This window comes from Procambarus clarkii, chromosome 68 (assembly GCF_040958095.1).
Source record: "Procambarus clarkii isolate CNS0578487 chromosome 68, FALCON_Pclarkii_2.0, whole genome shotgun sequence".
In the NCBI taxonomy this organism is placed as follows: Eukaryota; Metazoa; Arthropoda; class Malacostraca; order Decapoda; family Cambaridae; genus Procambarus; species Procambarus clarkii.
In genome coordinates, this window is record NC_091217.1 from 11,717,477 (window position 1) to 11,738,119 (window position 20,643).

General features: G+C 40.9%; 1 protein-coding gene across 1 annotated transcript in view; it reads left to right on the forward strand.

Annotated features, from left to right (window-relative positions):
- LOC123774806 (cohesin subunit SA-2) overlaps positions 1 to 20,643 on the forward strand; it is a 221,044-nt gene that overhangs the window by 146,195 nt on the left and 54,206 nt on the right. Inside the window, 7 exon segments of the mRNA XM_045769430.2 lie at positions 754 to 966; positions 1,176 to 1,337; positions 3,488 to 3,676; positions 6,168 to 6,321; positions 6,565 to 6,698; positions 12,248 to 12,418; positions 15,621 to 15,829. Coding sequence (XP_045625386.2) covers positions 754 to 966; positions 1,176 to 1,337; positions 3,488 to 3,676; positions 6,168 to 6,321; positions 6,565 to 6,698; positions 12,248 to 12,418; positions 15,621 to 15,829 — 1,232 coding nt within the window.

Genomic DNA, 20,643 nt, shown 5'->3' on the forward strand with positions numbered 1-20,643 from the left:
CCTCCAGCGTCAGGCGGCGCCCTTCCAGCGTTGTCGCCGACCGATTCTTCAAGTTTTGGCTCTGCTCAATGAACTTGGTTTCTTCTTGCTTCCCGGAAGCACAGGGTCTTCAATAACAATGGTGGGCTGCGATGGCAAGTTTAATCCACTGAGTAAGGCTTGTAGAGCCTCAAATCCTCGAGAGCTGACCAAGAAACGTCCTCTCCCTCTCGCAGTCAGACCAGCTCTGACGTTGGCGCTGCCCGGGGAACTCGGTGACGTCACGGCGGGCTCTGATTGGTCGCCCGTGACCTAAGTCACCCAATCTGCATTCTGCTAGCGTCCTCTACAAAATGGCGGATCTGCAGGTAGGGGGTACCATTTCATTTGTATCATTTCATATTTGTATTCCCCATACCTACAAACTTATAATGTAAATTTCTCCCTTATCTGGCGACGATTTGGTCGCCGCATATACCACAGACTCCCTGTATCTAAGAGAATCAGTAGAGAAAGCTGATATGACTCTTAAAGCAGGCAAATGGAAGAAATAGGAGAGGCCACCGTAACAACATTCATATCAGCCTGGATAGCTCCGAGGAGCCTTCGAATCTCGCCCAGAAAATGGCATTTCATTACATTCAAAACTGGTTTTTAACAAGGTGGGGAGGCGTGTTCTAGGGTTTGGCAGGTCGAATGAAATCACTTAGAGTTTGTTTATTTAAGCAAGTTCACACTGTAAAGAGATAAAGCAAATTATTGACTTTGTTTCAGAATTTGGACCTTTTATTAAAGCTGATCCAGGAAGTTGCTGATAAACACAGTGATACAGAAGTTCTGGAGACTGCAGCTAAAACACTCGAGCTTCTTTGCAATGATGATTATGCCATATATTCACGTTGTGATATTGCACGTTCTTCACTACTTGACATGGTTGTAAACAAATACCAAGAAGCCAATGATGAATATTTAACTCTTCTTGATGGTGTAAGTAGTCATTAGTTTTATCTAAAACTAACTCTCTATAATTTACTTTTACAAAATGTTGTTCTAGTTAACTTTGTAGTATTAATTTGAATTCAGAATCTGGTTTGCTTAATCTCAAATCATAACTTAATGTAAAGTGGATTGCAACAAATTTATAGTTGCTAGTTTTCCACATTGACAATTTTATATTATTTTTCTTCCCTGAACAGGAGGAGGAGCCTGATGAAGATGAAACTTTTGCTCTGGTATCATCAGTGAAAAAAGTATCCATTTTTTATTCCTGCCATAATATGGGCCCTTGCAATATTTGGAACTCCCTTTACAGAAACATAATTTCTGTTGTAGACAGTAGCAAAATACTACCAGAAGAGGTACGTAAGCATAAAGATTAACAAAAAATGTGTGTGTATAATATACAGTACAGCCTAGATTCAATGCACTATATGAGACCAACCCAGTGGTTTTCTTTTTTTCTTGTACATAATAAGAATACATTATCATATTATATACTGTACCTATATATTACTACTCTACTAAAAAATACTGTGTCTCAGTTGTTATTTACCTTATTGTTGGAGTTATGTCCATTTTGAAGTCTTGTGGAGTTGTCAATGCTGTACAGTAAATACGTACTGTAGTGTATTATGCCATCAGCACTGTTGATTAAGTAGTTCTGCTGTATGTTGAATACTACAATACAGTTTATGAAAACTATTGTACACTAAAATTACTGCAACTTTAATTTTAACACTACATACACACTTAAATTTAACACTTGTTCAAACTGTTCACTCTACACACAATGTTTTTAGATGTTTGCATCAGCTTTGCTGGTGCTCACTGCTGCTGTGTTGGCTTCAGCTGCTTCTGACCTGGTGCTGGCTGCTGTTGTACTGGTGCTGGGTATGGCTGTGCTGGTACTGGGTATATCTGTGCTGGTGTTGGGTACAGCTGTGCTGGTGCTGGGTACGGCTGTGCTTGTGTTGGGTACGGCTATGCTGGTTGATTTTCTGCTACTAGTTCGTGAAAAATATTGACTCATTTTCGTTTGTTTCCTACCTTTTGTCATGTCCTTGAGACAAACATCTTTCATCATCCTTAGGTGTTGATAAAACCCTGGTAGCTCTGGATTGTCAGTTTGTGAAACGATCTCAAGGAGTTTTTCAACATAGAACAATGCATCGGCACACGTAGCAGATTGTAACCTGCTATCATGCTCATCCTCTTCTTCTTCTTCTTCGTCGTCGTCAACATTGCCAGTAACATTTTGTATAATCTCATCATCTGTTAAATGACCAATTGGTGGATCAACTTCATCAATATCTAAGCACTCCTTCACATCGTTCAGCGTCAACTCCTCCTCATCAGCAGCACGCAGTTCTTGATAAATTTCACTTGAAAATCCTTCAAAATCCATTTCTTCCTCAGTCACTTCTTCAGCATAATCAAGCAACAGGAGTTTTTTCCAACAATTTCTTAATGTTGACTCTTTAACTTCATCCCAAACTTTAGCCCAGTTGTAAATGGCTTCCTTAATTGAGTATTTTTTGTAACGTTCCAGTGTTGCTTGACCTCGCGAATCGGTTTCTTGTCTTCATCTGACTCAAACACCATCATGATTTCTTTATTCATTACTCACTTGTAGAGCCTTTTCATTGCATATATAGCACCCATATCCATTGGCTGGATCAGAGCGGTGGTATTTGGAGGTAAGGCCATACATTTGATGCATTCATCATGTGACGCTAATGTGTCGAGCCCAACATGAGCTGGGATATTGTCATCTAAGAGTAATGCCTTGATATCATTCTGCCTCACTCCACACTTTTTTATCTGAAAATCTCTTACTTCTTTGCAAAAATGATTTTTGAACCAGTCTACAAAAATATCTCCCGTAAACCAAGTTGTTTTAGAGTTGTAGTAGACCACAGGTAGCTTGTTCATTAAACTTTTCAAAGCACGTGGGTTTTTTGTCTTCCCCACAATGGTGGACTTTGTTCTGTGACTTCCGTCTGCATTCGCACACAGCATGGCAGAAACTTTTTCTTTGTTCACCTTACGGCCAGGAACACACTCATCTAGCCTGGATGCCAAAGTGTTGTTCTGCAAGCATTTCCAATTAAATCCTCTCTCATCGGCATTGTATACCCGAAAACACCTTAGATCATTTGTTATTATGTAATCATTTAATTTACGCTTAAATGGCTCGACAGAATCCGTATCTGCATTTAACGATTCTCTACAATCTTTTCGTGTTCTTAATATTATGCCTATTCTTAAATCTTTGCAACCATCCTTCACTTGCTCGAAAATCTGGAATGTTCATCTTTTGTGCAAATTTATCCGCGGCAGTCTTAATTGCGTCGCCACCAAATGGCATCCCCACAGAGCACTCCAGGTTAAACCATTTATACACAGCTTCATGAAATTTTGTATTTGTAGAACCTTTTATTGTTTTTCTTTTATTTAATGCACAGTATTTCTATGATTTATCATACACATTTATGCAATATTTCAACAGGTCACAAAGTACTGCATATCATCTTGCTTCTTTGGAGTAATGTGGGAGTTACATCAAATAGAAGATATGAATGAAAAGAGGGCAATTACACATGATGTTGTTGAAGCTCTACGAACACGGCTCAATCATTTCCTAGAAGCATGCAAACACTTACTGGCAAACTCCAGTAATGCAGTTTTTCGAGAGGAGGTAAGCTTGTTTTGTAAGTCTCTGTTGACTTGTATTATTATTTTGTAGATATAGATGTTTCCTGATGATTTTGCCCCTTTTTTTCTGTTTGAAGTAAACACTACCATGGCTACCTACCTTGTGGCTAATTAGTGGAGGTTCCAGGGATCAATGGGCCCACAGCCCGGTCTCCAATCAGGCTTTCTGGTTGGTTGCCTGGTCAACCAGGCTGTTGGATGTAGTTGCTTACTGCCTGAAGCATAAGTCACAGCCTGGTTGGTCAGGTATCCTATGGAGGTGTTTATTGAGTTTTCTCTTGAACTTGGTGAAAGACCGGCCAGTTATGCCCCCTATGTGTAATGGGATTGTTGAAAATTCTTGGTCCCTTGATGTTGATAAGAGTTCTCTCTAAATGTACATATTGTGCCTCTGCATTTCAGTGCAGCTATTTTGCACATCCTGCCATGCCTGTTGGTTTCATGTGATGTTATTTTCGTATATTTCCTGCTGCTCTCCTCTAGCAGCAGGGATTTTGTTCTTTTGGCCACGTTGGGCAGTTTGTTCGTCTGCAACCAACTCCTTCTTTACCGGCAAAGAATAACTTGGTTGGCACCTGAAGGGATCCTTTGATGCTTGGTTCACAAAGGATACATCTTGTGTTGTGTCCAATGATGGCTGGAGAAAAGAGAAAGCTAGATCTTCAAGGAAAAACTAGATAGTGTTCTACAAGAAGGGCCCAATCAACCAGGCTGTGGTTGATATGTGGTCCTGTGGGCTGCTCCAAACAACAGCCTGTTGGACCAAGCTCTCACAAGTCAAGCCTGGCCTCGGGCCAGGCTCAGGGAGTAGAAGAACTCGTAGAACCCCATCAAGCGGGTATTAAGCAGGCTTTCCACCACTACCTTTGTGCCACTGATTCAGCCTCAGTGGGTGCTTTGTGGGTTGATCCTCTATTCTTGGCCCATTGATCCAAGGCTCATATTTTTCAAGTTGTCTCCGGTGTTAAGTCTAGCCAGCCTGTGGTCTACCCTCACACCCATGATGCTCAGAAATATGCTACTTTCTCGGCCTTATTTACAATTACCTTATGTCCTGGGTTGATATTCGGACACGGGTTTTGGATATCAGGGTTCCTGCAGCCCAGTATCTTGTCAATGTTCTCTGGCCTCAGCACCCGTGTGTGTTGCTTTGGGTTGTGTTTTTCTGCCTTCTTTGTCTTAATTCATGTAGTGCACCCTCCTCCCCGGTAAGTGCCCATTTGTTTTCCTTCTCTATGGGTAGCTAGCTTCAGGAACAACAAGGCCTTACCCAGAAAACCAGCGTTGAACTTAATGAAACGTTATTTCTAGGTGAGCCCCAATCGCTCTCTGACATCCATCCTTACTCCTGGTCATCAAGTGGGGGTTACATCTACAATAGAACTGAGGGTGGAAAAGCCAGCTGATGAGGAGTTGCCTTCCTTATTCCCCAAACAAGTGGGGAAGGTGGGGCAGAGCAGCTTGCTTTAATTGCAAGAGATTTCGATCTTTTGTTTACATTGTTAGGGGAGTTCTTTCAGCGGTTGTCTTGATTAAAGTTAGCAGTGGTTTGTTTTGTCTCACTTTCTGGATACCTTCCCCACTGGTGGCATAAATAAAGAAATAAATGAATGTCACCGCTCTCTGCACCACTATGAGGGTGGGGGGGAGCAGGTTCTGCCGCTGGTCCCTGGTGGGCCTACAAAACTGCAGCTGATTATCTAAACTATCAGTGGTTGTAGCATCAGGAAGTTACTAGGGCTTGCCCAGAAATTGCCATTTCATTACATGCAACACTGTTTTTCTGGGGAGAATCCACTTATGCCTCGCTGAAGTTATAATCTGATATTGCCTTACTACTAGATGCCATCTAGTAGTACGGCAATACTACTAGATGGCATCTAGAACTACTAGAGTTCTATTGGCATACCACGAACCAGAACCTGGCGCCCTCTAAAGAGACGCAGGAAGCGGTGTACTATGAATTTATTCATGTCTGCCACCAACAGAGAAGCACCCAGAAAGTTAGTAAAAAACAGACTGCTGCTTGCTATAAGTGAGATTGCAGGCTCAGAACTGCCAAAAGAACTTCCCAACAATGTAAAGCGATTGAAAGTACTTGAAACTAGTGCTAACTTGCATGCCCCATTTGCCCGTTGTTTGAGGAGGGAGAAGAGGGAGGCAGCCCAAAATAAGTCAGCTACTTCACCCTTAGTTCTGTTCTAATGATAGGAGTGTGAAGTGTCACTCTGCCACTTTTTAAGAATCATATTGATGTGAGACATGTTGAAGTGTGAACATTACATTTATATGTAATGGATATTTAGACTTAATTGAATCACTATTTATTTTATTAAAATTTTGAACAAAAAAATAAGCCATTTCTTCCATCAGTTAATGCTGCTTGAAATTAAATCACATTGAGTGGTAAAATGTATTGCAGTATGCAAAATATTAGTGATTATTCATATTTTAATTACATACATTTATTCCAGGCTTATGTGACTATATGTGATTTGTTGATCATCTTTAGTAAGCAGTTGACATCAAATAATGCACTAGCCCCTTTAGTCTACGAACCAGATCGAGGACTTCAGCATTTGCTTAACCACTTTATTCAAACTTATGTTTTTATTGATGATGAAGATGGTAATGTATATTTACACATTTGTTGGTACTTTGGCATTATTGAAACTATTTCTTTTGCATATGGTGTCTTAATAGCAACCATTAGACTGTTTAAGAAGCTCATGCAATATTGGGGCTTAGAGAAGATGTGGAGTTCTCTAAACATTTATACATAAATGCTATATACTGTACTACAAAATCATGTATTGTACCACTGAAAATTGGTTATGCATGGTAAAATAATTGTATTTTTTAATTTAACAGAGGAACAAGATGAGCATGTCAAGATTGAGGAATTACATAAACGTAGGAATTTCCTGGCTACATTTTGCAAGTTGATAGTCTATAATGTTCTTCCAACAAAGGTTGCTGCAGATGTTTTTAAACATTATGTCAGAGTAAGTTCCAATAACTATTAAGATGAAAAGTTTGTGAAAATATGTATGAGAATTTTATACTGCATACTTCTACACTATTTATCCCTTTCCATGTTATTTACTTTCATTAAATGTAAAGTGGCATGCAATTGTTCCCAATTATTTATGCTTATCTAATTCTTGGAATTAAATTTCATCGTCCTTCTTTGTACGCAATGAAGAGAACTTGTCTATTCTATAGTACGGAGACCAAAACCGAACTGCATAATCTGAGTGTGGCTCTAATAAGGGCAAGATAATGCTGAAAAATAATAATGCATGTCTTATTGCTAACACTTTTAGATATGAATCCTGGTACATGTATTCATTTTACCTTATTTCAAGTATTTATAATTTTTCAGCTCAAAATACCTACTTATTATGAGCTCCCAGATCTCACTAATATTAAGGCCTTTTCCTTGGGTTCCATCTTTTCTTCCTTGGTAGCGGGCATGGATGAGGCCTCGGCCCCAGTGCCTTTGCTTGCAATTCCCAGGACTTGGGGGAGTCCAATTTGAGCTATAGGGCTCTTTGAGACCCTGCATGGGCTCTTGTGCCTTCTCCACAGGGTCTGCTTTTGTAGGAGTTTTTGTATCCCCCTTCCCTTTATTGGTTTGAGTTAGGTGGGGCTTTCCCCAGGGTTCGTTTCTGGGTGTCTTTGGGCTCCCTAGATTCTATTTTCATGTGGTTTCCCTTCGTCTCGTGTTTCTCCTTCAGAAGCTTGAGAGGCCGTCGGCATTTACCTCCTGCATTTATGCCTCGGGTGGATCCAGCCTCTTTTGAGTTCAGTTCTTTTCCCCCTTATTGGGTCCGTTATAAAAATCCAGAGTCGTCTTGGCTAGCGGACTATCGTTTGGTTTCACTTGGGGCTTGGCGTAGCTTTTGTCATACCCGCACAGTTGATTGGTGGGAGGTGTCCTCTGTGTTGCAGCTATTTTTGGGAGGCTCTCTGGAGTCCCTCAATGAGTGCCTCTTCACCACTGCCATTCCCTGTGATGTGGGTATTGTGCATCTGCACACTCTGGGGCCCCTTCTTCCAACTGCCTTAGTGGCTGACGATTTTTGGACTCGTGCACACTCGGCTTTCGGAGGACGTGAGGGCCCTTGGTGAGGGGGGCCTCTTGCTGGGGTTTTTGTCCCAGCTGCTTCAGCATCTTTTGCCTTGCTTATGCTCCGATCCTCTGAGAGGCAGTTATTATATTTTTCACCTCCCCTCTCATGTGTTGGTGGGATGTGCTGGCTGTTTGAATTTGGCATGGGCCCTGGCTCTTCTTTCAGCTTCCCCATTTTGTCCTTTACTTTTTCCTGAGGATAGTATTGCACAGTTTTTGTCGGCGGCATCTGCTAGTTGCTGTCCTATCTCTGACTTGTTGTGTGTTCGTGGGAGTTGTTCTCATCCTTCTCAGAAGGGGTCAGGCCACGGCTCAGTCTGCTTTGTGTCAAGATGGGCCCATGATGTCAGCAGCCGAGTCGGCAGTTATTATCCAGGCAGTGTCTTCTTCATCTGGTCGGCGGGGTTTGCTCAATGCTCAGAAGACTGGCTTTTGGGTAGCCTTGGAGGGGTCCCCATCCACCTTTGAGGGTTCGGGCTTGGTGGGGCAGGTCTTCTCCTTCCCTCCATCATGTCATATCAGAGATAGTTTACTTGGGAATGGTCGAAACGATCTCGGCTCTTCAATGGGTTTTCCGCCTGTTTCTGGTCCTGAAACAGGACTGTGTTTCTCTGGTACATTCTGGATTTGTCTCATCTGAACCAATTGACTCCTTGGCTGCTCTTTTTGGATGACTAGGTTATACCCGGTCCGACTCATACTCTAACCATCAGTCTATATAGCTTTTGAGGACAAGAAAAGTAGAAAAAAAAAATGAGACAAAAAGAAAGAGGTTTCAAAAGGTGGAACAGAGAGGATGAACGGTACTGTAACTGGCTGGAAGAACCACCCCGCAACAGAGAAGGACCTGCCTGAAAAACCTCCCAGTCAAAATATACCAAATTCAGTAGCCTCATTTTCTTTCCCAACATACAGGACATAAACAAAGCCAAAAAACAAAGTACCATACATAAATGGCCTTCTTACAGAGGCAAATGCAGTATTTAGAGCATTCACAGAAACCCATGCAGGGGAATTCTTGGATAGTGAGATCTGGATACCAGAATATAATCTATACAGATGTGAAAGGATAAAATAGGTCACCTGGAGGAGTAGGTTTGTATATTAATTAAGAGAGGACCTTGTATGCTCGGAGATCCTTAACTCTACAAATGAGGTGGTAAAAGTACTGGGAGTAAGGATAGAGAAAATAAAGTTATTATTCTAATATACAAACTGCCAGATGCAGTTTGTATATATGTATATGCAGTTGAGGAATTTACAGAACAAATAAACAAAATAGAGAATAACCTTGACAATCTGGCAAACCCAATTCCTGACATTATCTTCCTAGGAGACTTTAACCTGCCCAGACTAGGATGGAGAATAGCAAACAATAATAATAATCTAGAAACTCTATCTTGAAATACCCAACTTGGGCTGCTCCAAGCAACAGCCTGTTGGACCCAGCTCTCACAAGTCAAGCCTGACCTGGGCTGGGCTTGGGGAGTAGAAGAACTCCCAAAACCCCATCTAGGTAACAGGTACTCTGAGAGAGAACTCTATCAACATCAGAGGCCCGAGACTGTTCAACACGCTTCCACTACACATAAGGGGCATAACTGGCAAACCCCTCACAGTGTTCAAGAGAGAACTGGATAAGCACCTCCAAAGGATACCTGATCAACCAGGCTGTGACTCATACGTCAGGCTGCGAGCAGCCGCCTCTAACAGCCTGGTTGATCAGTCCAGCAACCAGGAGGCCTGGTCGACGACCGGGCCGCGGGGACACTAAGCCCCGGAAGCACCTCAAGGTAGCCTCAAGGTAGGTATAATCTTTTTTACTGGCAGGGGTCTTCTATGACATCAATAATTGTAGATATTTATTTCATCATCATTAAGTGATGGTGTGGGCACAAGCTGCTTGGCAGTGTTGTGAGCTGCTGCATTTTGTTACCCATGGTTGCTGTGTTGGTACTGAGGCCCTCACACCTAGGCGAGATTGGCCATGTTTTTTTCCAAGATGGTGTCTGTTTACTGGAGACCTGAGGAAGTGGATGTAAACCCTGTGTACCTACAGGAGTTATCAATTTTATGTGAGACCTAAAATCAACTCTGCTTAATATGTGCACCACCACATATCGGCACAAATTCATAAATAACAAATTGCAGGTAAAGGATAATATTCATAGGTTGAAAATGGGAAATAGATTCATGGAAAATGAAAAGGATATGTATGAATAAGATTTCCAGAGAACAACATAGAGCACATAGAGGTGTCTAGAGGCGAAGTGAGAAAAATGCTCGAGCCAAGTAGGAACAAAGCAGTTTATCCAGATGGAGTTTCACCATGGGTTCTGAGGGAATGTGCACCTGAGCTCAGCATTCCAATTCAACTGATTTTTCAGGCATCCCTGTGTACAGGAGTTGTAGCTGATGTGTGGAAAATGGCTAACATAGTTCCAATCTACAAAAGGGCAGCAGGGAAGACCCCCTCAATTATAGACCTGTATCATTGACAAGTGTAATAGTCAAAATATTGGAAAAAATTATTAAAACTAAATGGGTAGAACACCTGGAGAAAAACTATATAATATCAGACAGTATGTTTTTTGATTTGGAAGATCCTGTGTAACAAATTTACTCAGTTTCTATGATCGAGCCACAGAGATTTTACAGGAAAGAGATGGTTGGGTTGACTGCATCTATCTGCAAAATCTTAAGCCTAAAAAAGGCTTTTGACAGAATTCCACATAAGAGGTTGTTCTGGAAACTGGAATATATTGGAGGGGGGGGACAGGTAAGCTTCTAACTTGGATGAAAAATTTCCTGACTGATAGAAAAATGAGGGCAGTAATCAGAAGCAATATATCGGATTGGAGAAATGTCACAAGTGGAGTACCACAGGGTTCAGTTCTTGCACTGGTAATGTTTATTGTCTACATAAATGATCTACTAGAATACATTATTATATGAACATGTTTCATGATAATGCTAAGATAATAGGAAGGATAAGAAGCCTAGACGATTGTCATGCCCTTCAAGAATTCAAGAAGACCTGGACAAAATAAGTATATGGAGCACCACTTGGCAAATGGAATTTAATGTGAATAAATGCCATGTTATGGAATGTGGAATTGGTAGAACATAGACCCCACACAACCTATAAATTTTGTGAGAAATCTTTAAAGAATTCTGATAAAGAATGGGATCTAGGGGTGGTTCTAGATAGAAAGCTGTCACCTGAGGACCACATTAGGAACATTGTGTGAGGAGCCTATGCTACACTTTCTAACTTCAGAATTGCTTTTAAATATATGGATGGAGAAATAGTAAAGAAATTGTTCACAACTTTTGTTAGACCAAAGACAGAAAGACAAGAGCTACGAGGAGAGGTTAGAGGCATTAAATATGCAAAAACTAGAAGATAGAAAAAGAAGAAGCGATATGATCACTACGTACAAAATAGTTACAGGAATTGATCAAATTGATAGGGAAGAATTCCTGAGAACCGGAACTTCAAGAACAAGATGTCATAGATTTCAACTAATGAAACAAAGCTGCCGGAGAAATGTAAGAAAATTCACATTTGTTAACAGAGTGGTAGACGGTTGGAACAAGTTAGGTGAGAAGGTGGTGGAGGCCAAAACTCAGTAATTTCAAAGCATTGTATGACAAAGTGTGCTGGGTAGATGAGACACCACGAGCATAGCTCTCATTCTGTAACTACACTTAGATAATTAACAGTGAAATGACCTAGTTTATATGCACAGTTGAAGGATTAAAGAACTAATATAAACTAATCATTTCATGATGTATATAGAATTTTTCACACCCTTAGCATTGTCAACAGAGTCTAGAGCTATCCTAGATCAAAATCACTGCAAACACAGCTCATACATCAAAGATCTGACTAATAGAACTCAAAATGTTTATCCATATTCAATGTCTTTGTGACTAGTTCCTTCTTAATTCCAAATATCAAGCTGGGGTTCTTGCTTCTTTGCTCATTACCTGTTTCATTTTATCCTTTAGACCTGCTGCATCATTATATACATCATTCATTTCTAAGTTGTATTTCCTAATAATTAAGTTGATACTTCTGGAAAATTTGGAGAGGCCAGTGACAAGTAAGTACTTAAAAAAAATTTGATTGAGTATGCTGAATGGGTGATTCCCTTCAGACAAAAGGATACAATTCATTTGTGAATAATTTTTTTTACTTATTTATGTGCTCTCCCAATATGCTGAATTATTTCGTGCTTTCAGTTGGGTCTGCAATAGTCAGCATGAAAATGATCAGCAATGAAATATTTGTAATGATGTAGTATTTGGGAACTTGTTCTAATTAATATATATATCTGTATTAAAGTGTGCCCCTTATCGAAAAGATAAATAGCTAATATAATATATAAAAAATCCTTTGCTTCTTATTTTAAGTACTATGATGACTATGGTGACATCATCAAGGCAACTTTGGGTAAGGCTCGTGAGATAAATAAGGTCAACTCAGCAAGGACAATGGCCTTGGCTCTCAATATAATCTTCAGAGACCTTCAGAAAGATAATACCAGAATCAACAGGCAAAGTGTAGATTTCATCAGTTTAAAGGTAAGAACCCTTTTTCCTATTATGGTTCAACATTATTATTTATTACCTATATTGTATGAGAGTTTTATGTTGTAATTATGTAGTGTAGTTCCCTGGAGGTCATTATGGGTACTTAATGCTTTGTTACTGGAATTGTCATCAGTGTAAAGATGCATAACCTTCACTGAATTTAATGCAAATATAAACAAGTACAGTATGTAACACAAAGACTGACATTGCATAAAACATGCTCAGCCAAAGAAATTTTAGGCTTGTAATTTTAATTAGATCTGTGCCTGTTCACAGACTTGGAGCCTTCCTTTTCCACAGCACATAAGTTTTTGCCTACTAGTTTTCTTTGTAACATAATCTGCTAATAGATTTACAACCAGGTTCCAAATTAATGCTTGATGAACAGGGGCAAACGGTTAAGGACTGATACCCTTTCATCCCTCACTGACCAGGGCTTGTATGTAATTGAAGCCACTAATTGTGTGTTGAGGGTTGGGGCTTCATTGACTGACCCTTTGTGAACTGTTTACATCAAATGATATAAAGTCATCAATGTCTTATTGTTAGATCAACCCCTGCACTGACCATCTGTTTCATGTGACAATTTTGTGGCACAGTTGTTCATGAATTATTGACATTACCTGAACATTTTTAAAAACTAGAAAAATCTAAAAATATTGCCAAACAGATTGCAATGGTGATACTTTTCAAGACTCTAGTGCTCTCTAAGGTGGAATATTGTTACACTCTAACAGCCCCATTCAGAGCCGGAGAAATTGGTGACCTAGAGAGAGTGCAAAGTTCCTTTACTGCTAGAATCCACTCTATAAGTCATCTTAATTATTGGGACTGATTAAAAGTTCTAAATCTGTATTCTCTAGAGCGCAGGTGAGAGAGATGCATAATAATCTACTCGTGGAAGGTATTAATTTTAACACTTTGATGCTCTGGGCGCACATGCGCCACACTACCCCAGGTGGGTTTGGGCATTCCGCGGGAGCGCGTGGTAATTCTGAAAAGTGTATAATCTTTTCAACTTTGTTACCTCAATTCTCGTCCTAGGTTTTTCAGTTTATCATTGTATTCGCAATAGAATTCTCTACAGGACTAAAGGCATATAAAGTCCAAATGCCCAGCGTACCATCCACAACAAACAGAGAAAGTGAGAGCGTGTTACCAGGGAGCGCGCAAGACCGATAAAATGTGTACACTCCTTTCACTTTGGTCACCTCAATTCTTGTCCTAGGTCTTTCATTTTGGTATTAATGTGTGCGGAATAGAATTCCCAACAGGAATATATGCATATAATGTCAAAAACAGCAGCTCACTCCACCCGCCGGCAAGATGAAAGTTACCAGAAAGAGAGCGCTGCATCACCCCAAGGCGCCTCTCATTACAATAGAGAGTGCGGTCATACCAAAATATGTATACTCTTTTCAACTTTGTTATCTCAATTCTGGTCCTAGGTCTTTCATTTTGGTATCAATGTATTCACAATGAAATTCCCTACAGATGTATATGCATATAATGTCCAAAACTGCGGCGTGCCCCCTTCCAAAGCTGCCGCCAATTTGCCGCCGGAAACAACGCAATGCTGTGTCGTTACCGGACTACCCCCGAGTAAAAAAAACGATGCAATGCTGCGTCGTTACCGAGCAGAAGTGTTAAGAGGGACTGGTCCCAAATCTGAACACAGAAATTACAGAAATAACATCACATAAGACCAGTAGCCATGGCAGGATATGCAAAATACCCCCTGTTGAAAAGCAGAGGTGCATGCAGTAGGTACGTACGATAGGGAAAACTCTTATCAACTTCAAAGGCCCAAGACTTTTCAACTCTCTCGCTACACATAAGGAACATAACTGGGTGGCCTCTCACGATGTTCAAGAGAGAGCTTGACAAACACCTCGGAAGAATACCTGATCAACCAAGGCTGTGATTCGTGTGTCAGGTTTCGAGCAGCCGCATCCAACAGCCTGGTTGACCGGGTGACCAACCGGGCTGCGGGGTCGTTGATCCCCAGAAGTTACACAAGGTAGACACAAAGGTAGGTAACTTAATAATTTTCATTGCTAATCACAAAGTGAAAAAATGTCTAATACAGTACAATGGAACTTTGGTATGCAATTTCCCCTGAGTCTTTAGTTGTATGGTGACAATTTTGTTGTAAAATTTTCTCTGGTGTACGACATTCTCTCCGGAGTATGAAGCGCTTGCTTGTTTAGTATCCGCTCAATTGAATTAATAACCTATATAAGCAGTCCCCATAGCGTAGTGGTAAAGCACTCACCTGGCACTTCGTGAGCACTTTGGCCTGGGTTCGTATACTGGCTGGGAAGGATTTACCGGGTGCCAATCCTTAACTGTTGACCCACTGGTGAATGGGTACCTGGTTGTTAAACAATTTGGCTGGTTGTATTCCAGGGGAAAAAATTTGGTTTAAGGACCGACCAAAAAATTCTATGCATGCTAGTGACTTTACAAGAATGTAAGAACTCTTGTATATATAAATAAGAAAAAAAATAGGGCTATGCCCAAGTCATTAAATCCGGGTTTTTTAAAATGACACTAATTTTTTAAGTCATATTTGGGAGGGCAATATAATTAATGGTGAATGGGCAGGAAGAATGAATGACTGGCTGGCTGGCTGGCAGGCAAGTGGGAGGGAAGGAGGTAGGTGGGAGTGAAGGGGAAGGTGGTTGGGCAGGCAGGTTGGCTGGATGGATAGATAGATAAGGTTAAATTTACATAACTCAACAAAATGAATATATATCACATTAAATACAAATTATGTAGAAGCAAATCAAAGTACTGCTGGACTGCAGAAAATATTAATCGATGTCATGAAGATCTTTTGTAGAACTGTCACTTGGTTTACCCATATTATGTATAGTGTACATCATAAAGGGGATTCTATTGTGTTCAGCACTGTTAGGAACCAGAGATTAATACTGCACCAGTATTGAGAAATTCATCTCCAACATTGGGTGATATAATTGTTTAAAATGTTCAAAATATTGTGGTGTATATGTTGCTTGGTAGAAATGATAGTTAAAACAGATCAATAAAAGTGTTCATAGATTTCTGTTCTTAATGGTGTTTGTGTTTAAGTAAAAGTAGTTTTAAGTGGTGTTTAAGTTAAGTAGTTAAGTTTAAGTAATCTCTCACTATGTTTAATAATAAAGTACAAATTAAATTGAAATTACAGGAGCTAGCAAAGAGATTTGCTTTGTCATTTGGTCTTGATGCTGTAAAGAATCGTGAAGCCATCACTGCTCTTCATCGTGAGGGTATACTGTTTGCTGTTAACCCACTGGAGAATCCAGTGGACCCCACAGGTGCTCCACCTAATCTGGCCTTCCTTGAAATACTAACAGAGTTCACAAATAAACTTCTTAAGCAAGACAAAAGAGTAGTGTAAGTACTATATTAACTCGTCACTATTACTATACTATAACTAAAATTAAATGAATATTAAGTAGAAAAAATACAATAAAATTTTTTTAAATGATTGGTAAACTTTTTATTTTGTAGTTTAAATTGTTTATTTTTAGATACCATGGTTATCAAAACTCTATGAAACTAAAAAAATTTAACTTCATTATTTGTGGGGAGCCCCATCAGCTCCCTGAAGCTGCATGATGGGAGGGCAATATAATTGATGGTGGAGGCTGAAGCTGTCATACTGATAACACTTCCGCATCCTGTATGTTTATACAGTGTACACTGTTTATACAGTGTACACTGTTTATACAGTGTAAGAACACTGTATAAACATCAGAGGTCCGCGGTTGTTCAATGTCCTCCCAGCGACTATAAGAAATATTGCTGGAACAACTGTGGACATCTTCAAGAGAAAACTGGACTGTTTTCTAAGAGAAGTTCCGGATCAGCGGGGCTGTGGTGGGTATGTGGGCTGGTGGGCCGCTCCAAGCAACAGCCTGGTGGACCAAACTCTCACAAGTTGAGCCTGGCCTCGGGCCGGGTTTGGTGAGAAGAAGAACTTCCAGAATCCCATCAAGCAGGTCCTAATGATGCATTATGTGACACAAAACCTAAACATGCAGAGTTGACGATGACACAAACATCATCATGCAAAAATTTCTGGGGGAAGCCCCGTTGGCTCAAGGCTGATATGAATATATTAGCTTTCTGGCATCAGTCAATGTGCATGGGGTTCTTGCCTACCGGGGACCACGCTAGTAAACCACGCGCCAGAACCTGCCCCTCCCCCTCAGAGAGGCACGAGGATCAATGGCTTACACACAATGGCTTACGAGGAGTACACACTTGCACCCTTTCCTGTCTTGGGTCTAGATTCACGAAGTAGTTACGCAAGTACTTAAGTACTTGCGAATGTGTACATCTTTCCCCAATCTTTGACGGCTTTGGTTACATTTATTAAACAGTTTACATGCATGAGAATTTCCCAGTCAACTGTTGTTATTGTTATAAATGGCCTCTTGGTGCTTCAGAGCTCATTAACTGTTTAATAATTGTAAACAAAGCCGTCAAAGATTGAGAAAAGATGTACAGGTTCATAAGTGCTTGCGTAACACTTTCGGGAATCTGGCCCTTGATCTCTCTCGGCTTGTCTTTTCTTTATTTGGACTTCACCTGGCAGGTTCTTGATGATCTACATAACAGTAACCATTTCCCCATCTTTGTCACCTTCTCATTTTGCCCTTCTCTCTCCTTCCCTAGGTGATAGTTTGCCAGGACTGACTTGAACCTCTTCTCCTTGCGTGCCACTCTTTCTGACCTCTTTGATCTGCCTCTTCCTCGAGCCCTCCTCTGTCATGACACTGTTTTTTTTATGCTGCCCTCTGCTCTGTTCCTCGCTCTACCTCCAGGGGTGCACAAAGGTTTATTTCCTGGTAGAATGCAGACTGTACTTGGGCTGGCCGCTGTAATTTTTCTGTCTGGAAGAAACACTGTTGCCATAGGATGCCCGTTTCTTTTGTTTCGGAAGGCAAGTGCAATGGCCCGTACGGCTAAACGTGAGGGTTGGAGATTTTTACTTCCACCATTATGTCTGATACTCCTCTGCTCCTGATCTAGAAGAAAATCTGCAAGATAGCGGGTAAGTTTGTTTCAGATGTCTCGCCAGTCCTTCACTTCCGTGGTTCTATTGTGGTGGATCCAGTGTTGGTCGCGATCGAACTGGGTTCTCACTTTTCGTCTGTTGGCTCCGGCTCTCATCTTCCTCCTCCTTTCCTTTCTCATACACCACCTCTTGAATCTTTTCCCTTAGATTTTTGCCCTTCTTTTCGGCTTCCCTATAACTATCCTTTCTCTCTCTCTCGGAACTCCAATCTGCCCTGGTCCTCTGCGGTTCTACAGCGGCGGGCTCAGATGATATTCATTATGAGATGTTTCGCCATTTCCCTTCATGCACGTTTCGGTATTTACTGAGTGTTTATAATCGTGTATGGGAGGCGTTGTAAGTCCCTGAGGATAGACTTGAGGCAGTTGTTTTTCCTATTTCTCTAGGAGTCATCCCCTAAAGACTTCCGCCCCATTGCTTTCATGAGTTGCATCTGCAAACTATGGTCCATGTCCGTCTGATGTGGTTCTTGGAACACTATCACCTCTTTCCCTTTTCAATTTGGCTTTTACAAGTCTTGCAGCATGACTGATGTCCTTGTGAACTTGGAAGTCTATATTCGTACTATCTTTGCTGTGACGACCTCCGTTGTTGCTGTCCTTTTTGACCTGGAAAAGGACAGGACCACCTGGCTATACCATATTCTGTCCCAACCTCATTCCTTTGGCCTTTGTTGTAATCTCTCTCTCATCCTACAGAGCTTTCTTTCTTGTCATTCTTTGAGTGCGGCTTGGTACAGCTCTCTCTGCCTCTTTTTGGCAATATGAATATGTGCTCCAAGGTAGCGTTCTGAGCTCTACTCTTTTTCCTGGTTGCCCTCAATGGTTTTCTTTCCTCCCTTCCCTATGACATTTTCTCCGCTATTTATGTTGACGATCTTGCCTTCTGCTGTCAAGGTAATGACTCTTCTTTCCTCCAATGGCGGCTTCAACTTGCGAACTTGCGATTGATGCCGTGTCGTCCTGGGCTACTAATCATGGCTTCAAGTTTTCTCCGGCTAAAACTTGTGCTATGACCTTTACTCAGAAGCAAGTCATCCTTCGACCCCCCCCTCTGTCACTTTATAGTAATCCTCTTTTGTATAAGGATTCTACTAAACTTCTGGGGTTAATCGTTTACACTCATTTGTCCTGGTCACCCCATATCTCCTACCTCCGAGTTGAATGCTCTAAGGCCCTTAACTTACTTAAGATCTTTCCCATACTGTACTTCCTGTGTAGCTGATAGGCGCACACTCTTTACATTCCTCTCTCCTACTGTCTAAACTCGATTATGGCTGTCCTGCTTACTTGTCTGCCTCTCCCTCCACCCTTTGTTGTCTTGATGCTCTTCACCATTCTGGACTCCTTAGTTTTGGTGCCTTTCATTTGACCCCTACCTAGAGCCTGCATGTTAAGACCGGCATTCTGTCTCTACAGGATTGCGGTGATCACTGCTGTCTTTGCTACTTTGCGTGGTCCCTGCAACACCCTCACTCTCGCTAATGTCGTACTTTGAACATTACCCCTCCTGTAAGCCCTGTTCCCTCTCACCACCTTCCCCTTTCTGTACAGGTGTCTCACTTGCAAGGTTCCCTCTCGGTTCGTGTAGCCAATGTTTCTCCTCGTGTCATTCTGTCCATGCCCCGATGGAGAGTCCCTCTTCCTGAGTTTTGTAGAACCTTGACCCACATGACTAAGGCTTTTACCTCTCCTATAGTTCTAAATCACCTTTTCCTTGCTCACTTCTCTTCACACACTCCTGCTCCATCTCTGTCTTTACGGGTGGGTCTGCTGATGGTGTAGGCTACTCCGTTGTGTTTCCTGACTGCAACTATATGTGTCGCCTGCCTATGGAGACTAGCATCTTCACAGCTAAACTTTATGCAGTTTTGTTTGCTCTTTGTCAACTGCTTTCTCACCGTAATTCTTCCTTTGTTGTAGTTGACTCTCGCAGTGCCCTCATGACTCTGGAGTCCTTTAACAAATAAATAAATAAATATATATATATATATATATATATATATATATATATATATATATATATATATATATATATATATATATATATATATATATATATATATATATTAGTATATTTTGGTAGCAGTCTTTCCTGTAGACATATATTATTAAATATGACCGAAAAAGTAAGATTAATAATTCTAACACGAATTTTCTCAATCTTTCGTACATTACGCTTCACTGTTGGAGGTAAATCAAAAATCACTTCTCCAAAATTCATTTTTATTTCTAGTCTGACGCGACACGGGCGCGTTTCGTAAAACTTATTACATTTTCAAAGACTTCACAAATACACAACTGATTAGAACTTGCGTTTCCCTGATTTTATATCTACATTTGAGTGAGGTGGGAAGGGTGATGTGGCATTACATTTGAGTGAGGTGGGAAGGGTGATGTGGCATTAACACAAGACAGAACACTAGGGGATATTAATAGGGTATTAAAAGTATCAACACAAGACAGAACAGAAACAATGGGTATTGAATAGAAGTGTTTGTAGAAAGCCTATTGGTCCATATTTCTTGATGCTTCTATATTGGAGCGGAGTCTTGAGGTGGGTAGAATATAGTTGTGCAATAATTGGCTGTTGATTGCTGGTGTTGACTTCTTGATGTGTAGTGCCTCGCAAACGTCAAGCCGCCTGCTATCGCTGTATCTATCGATGATTTCTGTGTTGTTTACTAGGATTTCTCTGGCGATGGTTTGGTTATGGGAAGAGATTATATGTTCCTTAATGGAGCCCTGTTGTTTATGCATCGTTAAACGCCTAGAAAGAGATGTTGTTGTCTTGCCTATATACTGGGTTTTTTGGAGCTTACAGTCCCCAAGTGGGCATTTGAAGGCATAGACGACGTTAGTCTCTTTTAAAGCGTTCTGTTTTGTGTCTGGAGAGTTTCTCATGAGTAGGCTGGCCGTTTTTCTGGTTTTATAGTAAATCGTCAGTTGTATCCTCTGATTTTTGTCTGTAGGGATAACGTTTCTATTAACAATATCTTTCAGGACCCTTTCCTCTGTTTTATGAGCTGTGGAAAAGAAGTTCCTGTAAAATAGTCTAATAGGGGGTATAGGTGTTGTGTTAGTTGTCTCTTCGGAGGTTGCATGGCTTTTCACTTTCCTTCTTA